Source organism: Gobius niger (genome assembly GCF_951799975.1).
Source record: "Gobius niger genome assembly, chromosome: 1".
NCBI classification, from domain to species: Eukaryota; Metazoa; Chordata; class Actinopteri; order Gobiiformes; family Gobiidae; genus Gobius; species Gobius niger.
The window spans coordinates 51,734,159-51,753,156 of record NC_136852.1 but is presented as its reverse complement, the minus strand read 5'-3'; the positions used below and the strand labels follow the sequence as shown (position 1 = coordinate 51,753,156).

General features: G+C 41.3%; 1 protein-coding gene across 1 annotated transcript in view; it reads right to left on the bottom strand.

Moving 5' to 3' along the window:
* Positions 1-2,039: 2,039 nt before the first annotated feature.
* galnt9 (polypeptide N-acetylgalactosaminyltransferase 9) overlaps positions 2,040-18,998 on the bottom strand; it is a 119,474-nt gene continuing 102,515 nt past the window's right edge. The window contains exons 7-11 of the mRNA XM_079567852.1: positions 18,013-18,198; positions 16,124-16,261; positions 12,883-12,978; positions 3,824-3,991; positions 2,040-2,963 (exon numbers count right to left, since the gene is read on the bottom strand). Of these exons, the coding sequence (XP_079423978.1) occupies positions 2,817-2,963; positions 3,824-3,991; positions 12,883-12,978; positions 16,124-16,261; positions 18,013-18,198 (735 nt within the window). The 3' untranslated portion in view covers positions 2,040-2,816. The remainder of the gene's footprint in view (positions 2,964-3,823; positions 3,992-12,882; positions 12,979-16,123; positions 16,262-18,012; positions 18,199-18,998) is intronic.

Below are 18,998 nucleotides of genomic sequence, written 5' to 3'. Positions count from 1 at the left end.
GTCATTTATGTAATTGAAATACTCAGAGAAAAATTCCCTCTATTCTGACTGGCCTGTAATCGTCACATGACAAGCCAATCAGTCCACATAAATACAGGTGCATCTGTGGCACATGTTCTCGTCACCTAGGTGTAAGCAATTAATATGTCTTTCTGCTTGGGAGTTAAGTAAGCTGTGCGGACTTTTTTTCTTGTTTCTAAGTTTTGTTTTTATGTAATGTTATGTTTTCTCACAAAAAAACAAAGAATTAAGCAGGAATGTACTGACAAAATATCTATACAATCTAATTCTGCCTTGTTTTCAAAGCTCAATTAATCAGGTTATAAATATTGAAAAATTCCTTGTTAAAAACCAAGACAGCTTGTTGCCAGAAAGTGAGAAAATGCATAAAATCAATGGAGACCAAAAATGATCAAAATCGGATTTCTGGAGTTCTCCGATTAGTGAAGAGAAATGCAAACAGCATAATCTGATATACTTTTCTAAAAAAGATGTAATCATTCTTTCTGACCTTTCACAATTCTGTATAAATTAACCCGGAAAATAAAGCAAAGAGGCCAAACTAATGTCGCAGAGATGGAAAGATATAGATACAACAACATTAAAAAAACAATAACAACAACAAAAAACTCAAAAGTTATCTGTGAAATAAATCCCATTTTTGTTTAAAGTGAAAACCCAGTGTGCAGCTGATAGTCAAGTGGTTATTGCTCCTTCCTCAGAGTTGCGGGTTCAAGTCCCAGGTCAAAATATTTACTAAATTCTCTACAGCTCTTCCCTTATATCCTGATTACAAGTTAAAGTTTGTGCTATTTGTATGTGTATGTGTATTGCACAATTGACGAGGTCTGAACTCTGGACCTTAGAGTTCCTAAACCTGTGCTGCCTCCACTGGGCTCCTGCACAGGAGGGCAATGATACATGGGGTACATCCGAAACGAGATCTCAGCCCAAACTCGATGTGTTTCCAGATAGGGCTGTCAGTGGGGAAGGAGGTTGGGAAAGGAGCCTCAATGCTTCCTATCATATCTCCTTAAGCACAGGGACCTCTGATGTTTCCTCACCGGTGATTAGGAGCCATGTGCCATCCCTTAATCACTGCGCCGCATGAAACGGCTGTTGGTGATGTCACTTCCTGTTGTTTGTCGTTGGGTGAGGACAGTCGGACTGTCCAAACAGCTCTGAAGCTCTAGTTCCTAACTGCATAGGGATCTAACAGTTGACCTTATCACGTAACAAGGGGTTAGGAGCTAGGATCAGGACATAGGTGCTATTATTTGAGGAATTCGCTTTGATTCCAAGTCCAAATATGGAGGTGCAATCACTTTCAATCATCACCTGGTTCTGCAGGTGGGTCTGAAGGGCGGGGTGGGGAGATACTTCTGTTGATCTAAAAATCCCAAAGTGCTCTGGCTCATGTAGAACACAGAGTTTTGGATAATCAGATTCCTGAGGATCCAAGCCTCGTGGAAGACCCAGGACGAGCTGGCCTGGTGTCGCCTCAGGGTCCCCCCAGAACAGCTGGATGGATGGATGGATAGATTCCTGAGGTGAATATAAACGCATCAAATCTGATTATTGGGTTATCTGATTGCTCCAGTTATCTGATGTTTCCGGTCATGTAAACGTATAGGCAGAGCAATAATTCCCTTTTTCTAACTGTACCAGATTTCGCCTGCAGTGTCTCCCTTTAAAACTATAATATTTCATTCACAAATTTGAATCATGTATAGTATATTATAGAGATTTCTGCAGTCGATATTTGAAATATAGCAACATTGTGGGAGGCAGACTGTACTTGTGATTGACACGTGAGCACATTACACTAATAAACATCTACATTAATGGAGAGACTTAAGTGCGCAAGTGTGGGAGGTAAGAACACGTGATAAAACATGAACAACCCTATATTTTAAAGAGCTATTGCATTCAAATGAATGAAGAAAATCAGAATAGGACCAACCAAATTTGCAGCAGAAACCCAAGACTCATCCTGAACAGTAGAAGAAAACCCCACAAAAATCTCATCATAAAAATGTTTATTATCCTAACTGTTATCAGAGGACAGATATCAATTGTTCACTTTTTACAATATATTACTATCATTAGACTGTTTTATTATACATTGTTTTAAATAATTATTTTCAAATAACTTTGTACATGCTTGCGGGAGTCACATTCCCTGGTCTGATGGAGCAGAAACATGAGAAAAAAGGCACTCGATTGCTCTGGTATTCGTGAGCAATACAGTCCAAAGTAACACTGAGTCGGAGTGTGGTTCGTGTGGGCGTGGGGTGAAAATCTCCACCATCACCGGACGAGAAGCCCCTTGGAAACCTAATACAGTTCTTCGCTAGGGCAGCACAATATGTCCAAAGCAATTTCCCAAATCATAGCCCAAAATAGTCACTTTGACATGGCGATCAACGGCAATTATTATTATTATTTTTTTATCTGCTCACAAAACAAGACACACACGTACTTTCTTTCTCTTCATTTTGTTTTTGCTAAGAAAATGGACCACAACCCATTTTCAGACTCTTCACAATGTCGTCTCATTATTTTGTACATGTAGCTTGCAGTCTAAGCTGTGGGTCATTTGAAATAGTGGTTGTACGCCGCACCTGCTTGAGCTTCAAATGCTTCTTAAGACGTCGGAGAGCTCTGTGGCCTGAGGGAAGCTTAGTGCGTGTGTGTAGAGTGAGATACCACACGCTAACAGCGGCGGCAGGACCCCCGCAGTGTGCAATCCAACTGCAACATTGAGCCCACAGCAGCGTTCCGGCGGCTCACACGGGCTCATCTGCGCCTCTTTGTCAGTGCCGCGGGTGCTTAATCCAGTTTCGGATCATCCACTTCTGGCCCGAGCAGCGCTGGACCACCAGGCGCAGGCCGAAGTTGGCATCTTTGGACATTTCCACCTCCAGGCACCGACCAGTGTCCCGGCTGATGATGGGGCCGTTCTGCAAACAGTGTGCAAGCAGAGAATAAGAATGAGAGAGCTTCACAGAGTCAAGTCAAATAAGATCAGAAGGATAAGGCTGTTGTGTATTACTGCTTATGTGTATATATTAACAAAATAAGACCTGCATTACTGCTACTTTACGTATTTCCTTCATGTCATGCAGTGCAATCTTTTCTGAATCTAGACTCTTTGCACACATTGTCTTTGTTTTAGGTACACAATGATTACACACATTCATCTCAATGCCCTTCACAGCCGTCTCCATTGATTTACATTTGCTCCAACAGGAGCAGATTGTCTTGTAACTCCTGGATGTGGAATTTGTAATGCATCAAGCTTATGCACGAGGTAAATGTAAACGATAAGTCCCTGCAATAACTGAACTCTATGAGAAAACACCGGATTTTAGGGATTCTTTGGGATCCGTTCATTTCAAAGATCCATTCATAAAACGGTATCTTTTTAATATAACATTTTAATAACGCCAGCCTGATAACTCACTATATCTAAGATTTGATCGATAAAAGGCACACTTTTTGATTTAAAAAATCTAAAATTACCATGGGACTTTCAGTTTAGTGGAAAAAGCTTTCACTTGAGTCACCTGCTCCGTTGTTGGGCTGATTCTTGTGTTCGGGGGAGTTCTGGGTAAAATTGACTGAAAGCAATTTTAGGTTGAGGTGGCGCAAGATTAAAAAACAAAAAGAATGTTCACCAACAAAAGCTATTATACAAAAACTTGAGCTTGAGCTTAACAGTTTACTCAAGCTTAAAGTTTTGAGGTTATGACCGACTGCGATATTTCCATGCAGTATTACGAGGATCTTTGAAGCTTTGAAAACCTCTCGTGGGACGCACCTGTGTGAAGTCCCATAACCGCTGTGAGACCCGGCTGACAGTCTCACACTTCTTGAGGCTTGGGGTGCGTCCTCTGCCGTCGTCGATCAGGCATTTGGTGTCCGGGAGGAAAGTGGTGGATCCCAGAGGTCCCAGCTGCAGCAGCCCCTCAGTGGAGTAACGGGCCAGCTACAACAGAGATCACACACACAGACAGGGCATCACAATCGCGTCGAAATGCAGTACCTGCAGGGAAAAGATTTTACTATTGCTTCCAAATTTTGTAAATTCAGACATATGTGTAAGAAGAACAAACAATTCTCTCCCTAAAAGTGGTGAAACATGCTCATAAACTCATCCCTGTGAAGAACTGGGCTGTAGGAATGACTTCGTATCAATTAACAGTTTAAACTTTTCTAATGTTATTGTGTATAAAAAAAGTGTACAATTCCTTTAATATATTTTGCAAGATTTGAAATGTATTTCGATTGAATGCAAGTGAACAAAAACGTATTATTCAGTCTGTTTTTATTTTATTGATACATATGGCATCTCTGGAATCACCCATATGGTCATGTTTGAAAACAGTTAAGGGGAAAACAATTTGGAGAAAAATCTAAACTTTCTCTAATTATTCAAAAACTGCTTTAATGAATGCTGAATTATGAATATAGTTTTCTGCTAAATAAAGATACAAAGACATGGAGAGGAGCAAAGTGGTTAAGCAGCCCATAAATAACGAGAATACTAACATGATGCTTCCTGTTAGCATCATGCTAGTGCTGGCTACGGCTGCCGTTTTTTCTGCTTCTACTGAACAATCTGCTGTGAATAAACATCCATATGGACCCGATTCAGACTTGACTTTATTTGTCTGTGATAAATAAGTTATATTAATTTTCACCAGAAAATGGCTAAAAAGAGTGAAAAATTGTGTTTTCCAAAAGATTCTGTTTTCCCCCTCAGCGAGGGCCCCCCCCCCCCCACCCCCACCCCTTCTATGGCGCAATGCCGTCTGTATCTATAGATAGATTTCCATTGACGTCTCTCGCATAGTTCCATATGGCGCCATCTTGTGTGTCAAGGGTCTAATTGTCTGTGTTACGGATCATTGATAATATGGTGAAGAAATAGTGCTCACACCTGTGTTGTGTGGGGCTGATCCCGACACGACGAAGAGAAAACGTCTCAATATCCCAAAAGTAATTCATCACTAAGGAACAGAAACAGAAAAACTTTCGTACGAGAGATTTAAACTATGGCCGCCTACCGCTCGTCCCGGGTGTCGAGTCTGACTTTATGGGGCAGCCTGTGCTCATTCTGCTCGGTGTCTGAGTCTCATGTCTTGGCTGATGTTCCCTGGTTTAGCCATGGTCTGTCACCTTTTATCTAACAGTTAAATTAGAAATAGTGGCATGAAACAGATTTGACAACGGGGCTAGCTGGAAGCATGAAAGTCTACGATGAACTCAGACTGGTATTATTTCATGCTGCTGCCATACGAAACCAGGGTACAGTTAGCAGCTAGCAGAGAAATGAGACTTGGACAAATCACGGAGGAAGCTCAGGTCCGTCCCCGTAAAGTGAGACCCGGCGAGAGCGAGCGGCGGCCGGGGAGAGTGTGAGGAGAAGGCTGGGGAGGCGAGTGCGCGGCGGCCGGGGAAGAGCGCGAGTCGGCCGCTGCTACTCTCTTCGTTCATCAGGAGGTAAACGCAGCACAGATTGGCACTGATACACGTTTTAAATACAGCCCTATCTGGACAAGTTTCAGTGCACGCTAGGGCCTACGTCTTTTACTGTTATGATTACCGTGCATGTGTACATCATGATGATTATGTTAGCCTACCCATCACATGGCTCATTGTGAGTGATAAAAGCCCAATAGCGACAACAGAACGCCCATAGTAGACACAATTATTCATTAAATGTGCTTTGTATCGAGAAATGGAATCCCATCTATAGAGAAAATAGCTACCGTTACTGTGTCAACTAAACAACCATACAACACGGTACCAGCCACAAAAATATAAATAATTTTGTATTTCTACTTCAATGTCAGCAATGGAAAAAGTTTAGTACATTTTTTCCGTCTTCCCATATTCAAGTAGCAACATTTTTGACTGGAAGTCATTTCTCTTTGTCATTACTACTTTGTCTACCATTTTCTCTTTTGTCGCGGCTTGTAGTGCTCGACCAATATCTCACAGTGAACTTTAGTGACTCTGAATACCAGGTGAGCCACTGAGGTCAGAACCCTTTTACTTATTTAAACTTTTAACAAATCAACTGAGTAAATTATCTTTCCCCCTTGGAATATGAGACTGGTTGTATAGGGGATTAGTGTAGGCCATCACATGGAGAGTTTCAATACTTGCTAGTGACAGTGCTTTCCCTAAACCCGAACTCGATCCTCGCTGGCTAATCCCGCACATGAAAGACCCAACGCAGATCTGTATCTGTTACGTAAGGATACAGTAGAGATAGCATTTATTATTTATTGACACCAGCGATCCTCTCTGAAAGATGATATGCAGAAGATAGAGAGGTCTACTGTACAGCCCGGCTCGGCGTATACTGCTTCAGGCCTGCATCTTATTCACTGTACTGGAAATCAATGTAACACAATGCTTCTCAATCTGTTGACTTATAAACAATGTCTTCTTTACTGTGTAATTCATTGGATACAATACATATTTTATTAAGATGTCAACGGTGGAATAGATTCTGTAAAAGCTCTTTGAGTGCTGATACGTGGAGTATCAGGTTTAGAGCGATAACAAGTACTCACAAATACTACGACTACTGCCAAGTCTACTATGAAATATTTAATATTACTAGCAGAGGTCGGAGTAAGTCACTGAATGCAAGTCTCGAGTCAAGTCCAAGTCGTGAAGGTCCAAGTCCCAAGCAAGTCCAAGCAAAGTCCCAAAGGCCCGTGTTTCTTCTTTTCAAAATGTGTTTAATCTACTTGAAAATATGCAACAAGTGCTTTCTCAAGATATAGTGATTTTGAAAAATTAGGCTAAAATCAAACTTTTTAAAATCGAATGAATAAATAAGATAAATATAAAATTATAAAAATTATAAAATTTACTGTCAGTTGTTCCCCTGCACAAACCCCTGTATACTCGGACTCACTCCTGCTCAAAGTGGATTCCATAACAGCCTTCAGTCCCGCTGTCACTGGGCTCTGTGTGGCTGCGGAAACCAGCTACTAAATGCTGCAACTTTTGTGTTTGTAAAACATCGAAAGTCCCCCAAGATTTTTGTCAATGGATCCAGATCTTACCGCATCGTAGTTCAGGAGGCCGCCTGTCAGCGCTGTAGCTACAGTCCATTTTTTTGAACAGTTTCTTGTCCTCAATAAACGTCTTTGAATCTTCACCTCTTCACTCACTTTAGAAAATGTTTAATGCATCCAAAGAAACACACATTTCTTGCTGCCGTTTCACGCTGTATTGATTAGAAGCACTGTGTCAGGAAGCAGAAAAAGCATGTGGCTAATTATAGATGTGCTGGTTTTACGAATACATTTAACGAATCCTCTCTTTCAACAGTTACACACAAATAATAACTAAAAAGTCACAGCAAGTCATTGAAAGTCATTGACCTCAAGTCCAAGTTAAGTCTCAAGTCACAAACAGCAAGTCCTAAGTCAAGTCAAGTCTTTTTGGAGCTTTGGTCGAGTAAGTCTCAAGTCCCGAAAATTGCGAAAAAGTAATTTGCCTCGAGTCTCCCACCTCTGATTACTAGTGCAGAGATCTCCAACCAGTAGCTCTCCAGCTATTTCTAGATACCCCACAAAAGGCGTTCGACATTTCTACATACACTTGAGGAGACAACATTTGGGTTAATAACTTAATATTGTAAATTATTCACCTCAATCCGCCCTGCAGGGTAATAAAGGCTGTTAGTAAGACAGCAGTGAAATGTTTATATCATGTCCCAGATTAATACTAATGTCATAACTGTGCAGAGTGCTACTCATTTCAAATCAATGTGGCACATAAAAAATAACATGCTACATAAATGTTTAGTATTTATCATAAGGATAAGGTGGTTCATACAGAGCTTTGCATTGCCACAGTGGGTCTGTTCGGGTCATAATGCTCTCCGCTGATTTATGCATGGCGTCAACTGGAACTGGCCGCAAACCCCACATAATCCCCTCTAAGACCTGTTTACAGCCTTGTCTGACAGCCTCCTTCAGCCTAATATATTTACAATGAGACTGCAGCAAATGATTAAGAAATGATTGGGCCAGGCCATTAATGCCGTGCCTTTGAAGCTGCCTAGACGCTGTGTTCCTTCACGTCTTTGTTAAAGTTTTGGAGAGGCTTCTGTTTGAAGGTCAAAGTCGTCACAGGTTTTCTAATTAGCTGCTGATTGAGCCTCGCTGCGGTCAGGGAAACCTCTGATTTGCCTCTAATAATATCTACATTACTCTCTTTGTGTGGCAATCTCCACAAAGAATACAGATTGGTCTTTATTCCATAGCTATGTGTTTTAGAAGGGTGTGACATAGTTAAAATGGTCAGTCTGGAAACAGCTATTAAAGTAATTAAAGTTAAAATGACAATAAAAACAATAAATCTAGAATGTTCAGCAGTCTGGTTTTAACATACGGTATAAAAAACGCTAAATAGGTAGATGGCGCGGCTACAAAATGGATGTCATTGTGCTCGGATACGAAGTACTGGCTCTAGTCGGAAATAGAGAAGCGAACAGTGACTGAACATACTTCTAACCAGTTATTTCAGTGTCTGAACGGCCTTTCTCAAGTGCACAATTAGATTTGTACGTGACCAATCCACTTGCCATTATCCCAGACTTCTGTTTGCTTGTCATACCTGAGCAGCAGGCCTCCCCACTTTGTGTGTTGAATTGTTAGATGACGATGAGACATTGCTAAGATTTAGATTTCCCTTGGGAGAGCCAGCATAAAGCAAAGCAATCCCTCAGACACACTATCAAGATTTACAACCCGCAATTACATATTTCTCCATAAGTAAAGTGAACATCGCTAAAAGGAATGCAAAATCACAACATTGGACTAAATTCAATTGATTCTGCTCGCCATAAAGCTGGGCATCGCTGTAATCTAATGACAGAAAGCAAGGAATTCATCTTCATTTGTTTATTTCCTTGGGGGATTTGAGATTAACAGACTCCGCTTTGGATTACTGGACCTTTTTTTTTTTTTTTTTTTTTTCACCAGTGGAAGAAGCCGATGCGCCCCCTCCCTTCATTTGACAGGTAACGAAACATGACAATTGCCGGCAGCACACGTGGTCATGAGGAGAGGAGAAAAATGTAAAGTCAAATGAATCATGAATAATATTTGCATGTTTTGTCTTTGGGGTTGCCTTTAGTTTTGTGTGTTTATACGCACGCCCACTAAGATAGATGCATTCTTCCTCCCACCTACAGCGCTGCTCGTTCGTGTCTATTTAGGTAAAGGTTATGCTGAGCAGGCAGTACGCTTTTGCATATTCATATAATTACATCAGCACTCACATGGGACCAACACAGATTGTTAGTGCATACAAAAGACCCACAGGAGATGTCTCTAGATGTACAATAAAAATAAAAAACAACTAGATGTATGCTAAAGTGCAGTTTTAAAATCACATTTAAGAATTACAATCTACAAACATTCTTTTATAACTCTGTAGGTTGTCTAATAACAGGCTTGTAGTTTTGAAGTTTAACAAACCTTTTGCACGAATACAACATGCTACTCCACCTATCCTGATTCGGAGAGAAACTATAATAACATGCATGAAAATAGATTAAACATATTCAACCTATAATCCAGCAGTTTTTTATGTTCAAGTTCACAATGGGCTATCGTGTGTGATATCGAACTTGTGTTGCGCTCAAGTCACCAAACGCACTTCACAAGGAATGATCTTTCATACCCTCCATACTTGGTGGTTATAAGCGATGTATGTAGCCACTACTGCCTTATTGGGGTTGACTGACAGGAGCAGGGCTAGCACTAGTCTGCGCCATCAGACTCTGAGACCACCACCAACTGCAGACTCCCATCCAGGTACTAACCAGGCCCTTCCAAGATCAGATGAGTTTGAGCAACGCGATGTAAGGCACCGTTAAAGAACATTTCTGATATACTGTATAATCACTCTAAATGGCACAGGCTTTATAACTATATTCAAATCAAACTTCCTTGACAATATAAGAAATCCATGAAGGTAATTAGTCTGTGGCTTATTGCGGTGATAAGTATATAGTATAAAAGCTTCAATTTCATGTTCTAATCACTAGGATACATTATATAAATCTCTTTTTATCTATATTTCATATGTACTATGTTACTATGTCTTGATATTTCTTTTCAATTTCAAATGTATCTGCTGAAGCATCTGTGTACAAGTTGAAATCTACCAGAACAAATTGAATTTCCTTTATTCACTGCTTTTGACAGATTTTCTAACTCTGTATAATCTATACATGCTTTTCAGTCATGTGACATTTGTTGTTTTGGTGGCCATTTTGAATACCGAAGTACAGGGACGTGCACAGATAGAGCCCAGGTGGTGCTCAAGCACCTGCCCCTTTGCCCTCTGCTCTTTAAGTGCCCCTCTCAAGACCTGTTTTTTTTTCTCCCCAATATTAAGTATTATTTATTTTATTGTTCTTAGATATTTGCCCTATTAAGCCAACATGTGCTGAAAATACAGTTTTAATGTTCAACAACTTCATATCGCGCTTCATTCCTCCTCTGCCTCTCGAGCCGCGGCGGCGCTGACGCTCCTGATCAATAAAGGGCAGCTTTGGTGTCCCCGCGTTTCCCCCTGTTTGAGAAGATGGTACAGCCCATCTCTGTGAGACGCGGGAGTAAAGTAAACTGAGTAAATTCAATAACTTTATGAACGAGCCAGCGCGACATGACTGGATTATTAAGGGGAAAGGAAACGAGAGGGCCGTCGGGGCGAGACTGTCAGCGCTGCGCGTGTCGAGGCCGTCCGGACAAAGTCCGCGGTAAGAAGTCAATCACTTTAGCGGTTCTGTTTGTCGCGCTATAAAATGTTCTTAAAATGAGCTGTATTATTCAGACTAAGTCAGGGCTGAGCGTAGACCAGGGCCAGAGCAGTGTGAGCTGAAGTAAGGGAGAGGAGGAGGAGAGAGAAGGGAGAGGAGGTGCCTGCGTTCTGGACACTGTGCATCTGTGTGAGGAGCACAGGAACATGAACAGCCCAGGATTATTGTTATTTATATAACATGGACAAAAATATCCATGTCATGATATTGACAAACCAGATGTTTTAGGTGTAGGCTTTAGTACCTTTGCATCATTTGTTTGTGCTAGACTTAAAGCCACACCGTGTAGAATTTTCCCAATAAATACAATTGAAATACAAGCATTTATTTTATGACCATTATTTTCATCATTGAAAAATACCTCAGAATTGTACAAACAAACATCTATGAGGCTAACCCCGCCTAAGATATGGCTTACTGGGAGTGGGTACGTCTCCAGCTCGTCTCCATGGAGATGTGAATAAAGGCAGTAGAATTTGAGATTTAAACAGGTTAGTTTCTCATCCAAATCCATTCTTTTATTACACACGGCAGTAACAGCATTATTTGTGTTCGAGCTGGTCATTAGGAGCATGTTTTGTTTTGCCACAACAATATAGTCCAAAATGTTACGCAGTGTGCCTTTAAGTGCAGAGCCTTGTGATAGTCCTACATTGTCCTTTAAAGTCTATGTAGTTTACTATTAGGTCCACATAGTAGGACATTTTATGTTGCTGTGTTAATCAATGGTGTGTTAGTGTCACTAATTACAGAAAAATCACTTTTTTGTCTTTTTTGGGGGGGGCGGGGGGTGGGGGGGTCGTGCCCTTTTGTCTTGGTTGAGCACCTGCCCCTCAAAATGTCTGTGCACGCCACTGCCGAAGTAGAATTTTGCAGTACTACAAATTGTAACAATATCTCTACTCAGGATGAAAATGAAAGACAACTGATTGACAGTGACATTTTTATGTACTCGTAATCATTGCTCAAGAAGATAACAGTAAAAACACGGCCCCAGAGAGCGCACGTTTATGTGAAGAAACCGGTGAGTCAGTGTTTAAGCTGCTCAAGACGTTAGCATGCTACCGGTTAGCATTTAGCTTCAACAACTCCGCTCTGACCTCTGCAAGAGAAAGCCCTGAACCACAAACATCTAGCCTTGGATACAACATGTGAAAGAGGTCGGAGCTGAGCTGTCACTCTAGTATTTCCTCAGTGTTCATAGATGTGAGCAGCACATGTGTTTATTGTGTTGAAACCACGACTGAAGCAACTGTCGCTCTCTGGGGTCGTGTTTCTTACTGTTATCTTCTTGAGCAATGATTACGAGTACATAAAAATGCCACTGTCAATCTGTTGTCTTTCATTTTCATCCTGAGTAAAGACATTGTTACATGTTGTAGTACTGCTTAATTCTACTTCGGTATTGAAAATGGCCGCCGGAACTATGTGTGATGTCATTGGAAACGCCTGTTTATATTGTGGTTCACTGCACTGCATCTGCCATCTTACCTTAATATGTTATGTGCATGTTCGTTTCACTGACTCTGCAATCAATACTCTATGCATGCGTGACTAATAGTGCCCACTGTGTCCATATTATTCAAAGCTGCACATAAAACCACAAATGTAAAATAATAATAAATGGCATTCATTTTCCCTGCCACCAAGTTGATAGATACTTAAAAGCTATGCAATTTGAAATAAGTATCCTCATCCTCTTAAGGCTTTATCTTAGTATGTGAGAAATCGATTTGTCCACAGCCACTTAGACATATCTTTGTCCATCTGGTGCCACTTACGAGACAACGCAAGACAATTGCACTTCTGAGGGGACTTAGAAGAAGAAGCAATTTCTGTAATAGGTTGGAATATGGTCAACGGCATATTCCTGGTAATGTATGCGGTGTCAAACAGGGCAGCAACGTGCATTATCCCTGCTTTTTCTTCACATTGCCATTACTGTGCTGTTAAGTAAAGTCTGACCACTGTTTTCAAATAATTGCCTTTAAAAGCTGAAGAACACTTTGTTGTACCTGTGACGACATGCCGTGGCAGGGGTACAGAATGGCCTTGTCGTCATCCTCTGAGCCCTGGTCCAGACAGTACCCACTGGCCTTGCTGTTCCTCACCTGAAGAGACAAAGAGAAACATTTAGTTTATGTCTGTGAAGAAAGTAAGTAAGTAATAGTAATAGTGTTCAGGTGTTAGTCCTGAGCCACTGTGACTGAGCCGCGCCGCCACTGTGGGTCAACCTGATCTGCATGTTTTTGGAGGTCGAGGAAACTGTAACACCCGGAGGAAACCAGGCTGGCTGCCTTCAGTACTCCTCTGATCCTTTGAAACAGTGCAGTGCCTCCTGGGTTTGTCCCTGTTTCAGAGCATGGCGTCCTGCACCGGGCAGCTCCACCTCCTCTTCCTCCTTCCTCCTGTGCAGCTCCCTCTGCTCCACAACAGTCTTTCACCATCTTCTGGGAACAGCTTAGCAGTTAATCTGTTTTATTCTCCAGTGAACGTCCATTTGCCAGAACAATAGAAGGCATGTGTTGCTCAGCTGTGAGTCACTCCCGGATACCTCCATTTTGTTTCCTGTAGAGCCTCCACGGTTCTGCAGGTGTGGGGGGCTCTTGGTTCCTCTTCATTGTCTCAGAAGTAGAAATTTGTAGGTCTCGAATTCGTTTAGCTGATAAGCTAACTGTTTACTTTTTAAAAAGCTGCTTTCTTCAGGACCATTATGGACTCTTTGCAGTAAAAAAAAAAAAGTCCCCCAAAAATCCACCAATCCCCACAAAAACATGGCAAAGAGGCACAAAAGTATCCAGTATAACAATGTGGAACACAGAAACCACAGATGCAGTTTGCAGAAAAAGGAAAAAAAAAGCAAAACAAATGCAGCTGTACCCAGAGAGAGGGAGGTTGCTGCATAAGTGCAAGCCCATATTGTTTTATTTTCTTTGTTTATCAAGAAAAGTTGGGGCTGAGACCAACAGTTTAATTTGTCTGTTGCTGGGTGACAATGGGCATATATATATATATATATATATATATATATATATACATTTACCTACATACATATTTTTTCAAAATTAAAATATAACATGAGAAAAGAATTGTAACATATCTCTGCCGATATATTGCCTGTGTTCTACCTTGTGCTTCCTTCCTCATACGCACATGCCTCGCCCCTAATAGTCTGATCCTCACGCAGAGTCCACTCCTCTGCCTCCCGCCTCCCCGTGGTGATGTGTGCAGCGACCATGAGTCCGGCTTTACGCCTGATTTGAATGTGCACCGCTCTGTTTCCAGGTTGTGACACATCGTTCATGCTGTGTTGTCAGGGAAGGCTTCACTCCGCTGCTTGGGTCAACATGGCTGACCACTGAGCTGATGTGGGGAGACAGGCCACAGCCACTTCCTCACGGTGGCACTGAGGAACGGCTAACTGTTCTGTTAGTAAACATGTCAGAAATCATAGCATGGCAACAAGAATCTGTGAGCAGGCTGTTTTGTCAGTGTTTGTCTGTGTGCCTCGACTAACATGAAAATATAGTAAAAGGCACCAAGGAGTTTGTGATTTTAAGTTCATGACGTATCTTGATATATCACAAAATTACTGAGGTCTTCTATCTGACGGAAATTTACACTATTTTAATAAAATGCTTTTTGGACATGGTTACTGATTTTGCTCTGCCCTATTTTGTTTAGCCTCGCAGTCTGTGAACAGATTTTGTGGGTATTCCGCCAACTGAGCAAAGTGCCAAGTTAGAGCTTCTTTATCTTCTTTTTCTTCTTCTCCAATCAGTCAATTTCAACATACACTTATATAGGAGGGGGGGAATCTTTTCTTACTAATCAAATTATAAAACAACGAACATAAAGGTCTAAGGCTTTAAATGTTGACACGTCGGTAAAAGGCTGGATTAGTCAGGCATTACCCTTGCAACTTGGAGCCAAATTTGCCAGGAACGAAGTAACTACTCCTGACTTGTTTACCAATCAAAACCCACAGCGGCTTTAAGTGGCTTTCTTCTGCATAATCCATTAGTCGCTGCCACAGTGAGAGAGCAAACACAGAGTAAGACAAATTCCCTCCGCTCTGATAGATCTCTCCTTTCATTTGTATACATTCTGACACTACATTTACAGCGCATATTGATTCCCCTCTATTTTTCCTTTGTCAGGATTGATATACGTAAAGCAGCACATTTCAGCATTCTCCCCGTGTGACTTGGGATCGTGTTCAATTCTTCGCCCTGTCATAATCCTATTCCTTCTCCCCATCGAGGCGGGAGCAGCACAGCAGCAAATAATCAAGTCGGAATGGAAAACTAATAAGTCTTTAATTAAAACTCATTATGAGGAAATCGCATCTAATCCTATGGTGATATTGCACTGACGCTTTACCAGACATTTTTGATTTTGAAGAAATTGGCTTTTATTATTGATGTGTGTATTTTCTTCTGCGCGTTTGATAAGCTGTCACTGTCTTTGACGAGCTAGTGAAAATGTGATTTGTAGTCATTACAATAAAGAGTGGAGCTGCAACGCTAAACAAGCTGGACCACATCGACATCCATTATTCGAAAGAAACTTAAATTGCATACCTGAGTCCAAGATAATCACAAGTATACAATTATAGACAATCCAAGGACAGGCATGTGAGTATTATAATCAAATTTGTAGTTATTTGTTAAAGCAGAACTAAGTAACTCATAACCCTAGAGGCCATACGCACCACTGCAGGTGTCGTAGCATGTCTAGGTTTTTTACTCATTAATTGTCTGTGAGAGTAAATTCTACGCTGGAGAGAGAGATATTGAACATCCAATTACACAATGGAGATCATTTTTCTCACTCAAACTTGGCTGTAAATACTATTTTAAGTGGTGCTAGCCCACAGTTTGCTTTGTCCATTAGCATGTTTGCTTCTTCTTTGTGATTCCATTAGTGTGTATTGGTGGCTCTGACCCGGAGGCAGGGAAAGTTGCAATTGTGGTTTTCTGGCCAGAGGCACCAGTGGGAGAAGAAAGACCCCGAATCATCCCATTAACACTTTTGTTACCCCCAGAGGGACTATGAAAAGGATGTATTAAAATAAACAAGTTACTTACTACTTAAACATACATTTAAACTTACCCATACTATAGTTTTTGTATTGTTATTGTAACTATAGTATGTTTATTGTCACTATAATACGTGAAAAATACATTTTAAAATCCTGGGAAATAAAGGTGTGACTTGCGTACTTTTATAATAAGCTGATGTGTGACCTCTGACCTCTCCATATGTGATGGTGTTATTGTAGATCCTCATCTCAGGATAGACGTGATCCAGGTACCAACGGAAACTCCGGCACTGCAGTCGCTTCCTCAGGGCCAGGCGCTCGGACACGTCCCCAAAATCGACACCCGGGTTCTGCCAAAAAACATGACAGGGGGTCATGCTAGTATCTTAAAGTCAGAAGCTGTAATCAAGTGTTTAATTTCAAGTTTCCTTGTTTGTGACCATCCCACCAAAGTCCCATTACTATGATCACTATCATTAGTTCAATTAATGCAACGGCTATGCTTAGTAATATACTTCGACTAGTACTATCGATTAATCATTTTCTTGGTTAAAGAAAGATTTTACAAAAAAAGACAGACTTATTTTGAATAAAAAAGAGTATTGAGTTCATCTGGAGAGAGATGGCGTTGGGGTGGAGCCTGGACGTGATCTGCACTGAACTCATCCTAATCAGCTCTTTAATTATGAGCGCTCACGGCTGGGGCTCTGCGGAGGTGGCTCCCAGATCGATAGGGAAATGCCTGAAGACTGCCCTGCCTGGCACTAAGGCCGAGTTCACATATATTATCATTTGTCGTATTTCATTAGATCTGATGCGTAGTACAATGGTAATTGTTGTACAGTATTTATAAAGTAAAAGGCTTTTGGAAATGGAAAACTGCACTGAAAACGCATCAAATGTATCATATGCTTTTTCTCCTCCCTTTGCACTGAGGAAAGAGTCGAGCAAAGCTATTAAAGATTCTCAACTTGTGGATTATAAAGCTGTTTGGAGGAACTATTTGAATGGTCTACTTCACAACCATACACTCCTTCTACCAGTTCAAAGCGCAAATGAGTGGGTTGAGAAATAAAATAGCAAAAAATGCTGATTAGTCGATAATAACTAAAAGTAAGCTTGGTGTAAGATTTTCCAGCTCTGAAAGTGGGAGCAAAATGCAGCATCACCATCAGATGACACAAACAAATGCATTTAATTTCAGAATCTGTTGTTGTTAGATTTTGGGCCCGGGGCTTGTGCTGTGCTGAATCATGAGCTTCCCCCAAAGCCACTGAAGTAATTTTCTCTTAGTGGTTCCAACAGACAATAACAAGACTCTCTTACTGTGTGTATGGGTGAGATGGGAGCCAGGGAAAAAAGGTAGATAGAATAATTGTTGTGTTAGCTTTTTGTACAGAAAACAAGATAACTCCACGCCGCAGGACAGCTGGGTAATAGCCAGCCATGCCACTGTGCAGGTAATTACACTGGAGATGGGATGGCACCTGATTGGTTTTTAGTCAATGCTAAGAACGAAATTTGCTCCGATATGATCATCCCGCAGCTCGAAACAATACTTACCTATCCCTGGTTAGTTCTATCTACTAGTGTTCAGTGAAACATTGTGATGATTGTGAGCAAATTTAAGGGGAGCAACAGGCAGCAGCAGCTCTACTGTGTTAAAGCCTTCAATAGCGTGGGCCATCATTTAGTTAGAGAAATCCATAGCTGAGGTCCTTCAATGACAATCATGTCATTTTTCACGCTTCTACAACCAATTACAATTCAATGTGAAACTCCTTAGGAAGCGGAAGCACTGTTTATTATTGTGCGGGCCATCTCTGCTGAACCTTAAAAGCAATCAAACTTAAGTGCAATATGAAATGGGCTGATTAGGCCCAGCCAGACACTGATGTGGAGCACCTCAGTCTGTTTGAAGAGACTGCCGCTGTGTTCAGCCTTCACTCTGCCAGACTGAAGGTCAAGTGGGACAGAATCTGAATTTTGAATTTCTATTGACTTCTGTCTCTGGAGACCACAGACACATTTCTGAATGAGCAAGTGGAGCGTGGGCTGAAAGGAGCAGGAGGTGCAGATCTTCAAATAAGTGTAAACTTACGTTCATAGGAATGTTCCAGGCCATGTAGACGTGGGATTTGTATTCATCCATCCAGACCTCAGCGGCCCGCAGGGCATTGCGTTTGGCGTAGTAATCAATGTCATTGTTGTAGGGCTTCTTAGTGCGCTCAATGTGGGCCACTCGGGCACAGGGCAACACCTCCATACTGCCTCCACACTGCCACACCTGGGACAGAAGAGAAAACAGCTGTCAAAAACTGACACTGAAGCACATTTTGTTTGCAAGACAAAGTGAAGGCAGCATTTATAAAACAGTTTAACATTTCGTGACGGAAACAAAATCACTGAAGTCGTTAGTTAATTTTTGCAGAGCAGCGATTTGGGCATTAGCGTCAGATTCCCATTTGTGTTATCGGGGCTTATGAGGATTTGCTGCGTCTTATCAGAGCCTGATACTGTGGCATTTACCTTATTCCGGTAAACACCTTCTGGAGCTGCCTGTACATTGTGTTTGTTTTGTGGATGCCTTTTTCTAAAATAAACACTTTTCAGTGGGGGAAGCTTAATACTGTATACTTAAGCAAACCGCTCACATTTTCACTTTGTGTCAGCTGCTAAAAACAAATTAAAGAGAGTTGAAGCCTGCGGTTAAATATGCAGCTCATTACCGCTGATCAACTTTTGGAGAAAGTTCAAGAGCTCGACCTTTGGTTCAGGGTCACTGCCTCCTTTCAATGATTAAAATGTAAGAATCCATCAAGCGTGACCAACTATGACTTTACATGCTACAAAACAGCCATCACAGCGTAGTTACTATAGATCAATAGGCCCGGTAATGTACACTAGATTTATGTTTATGACATCAGATAGTTTGTACAATTGTAGTATTCCAGCAAATACTAATAGGTAGTGATGCACCAATCCAGCTTTTTTCCCACCAATACCGATACTTGGATTTGAGTATCAGCCGATATCCGATATTTACCGATACCTAGAGACTTTCTTAAAAGTGGCTTTTTCTGAGTG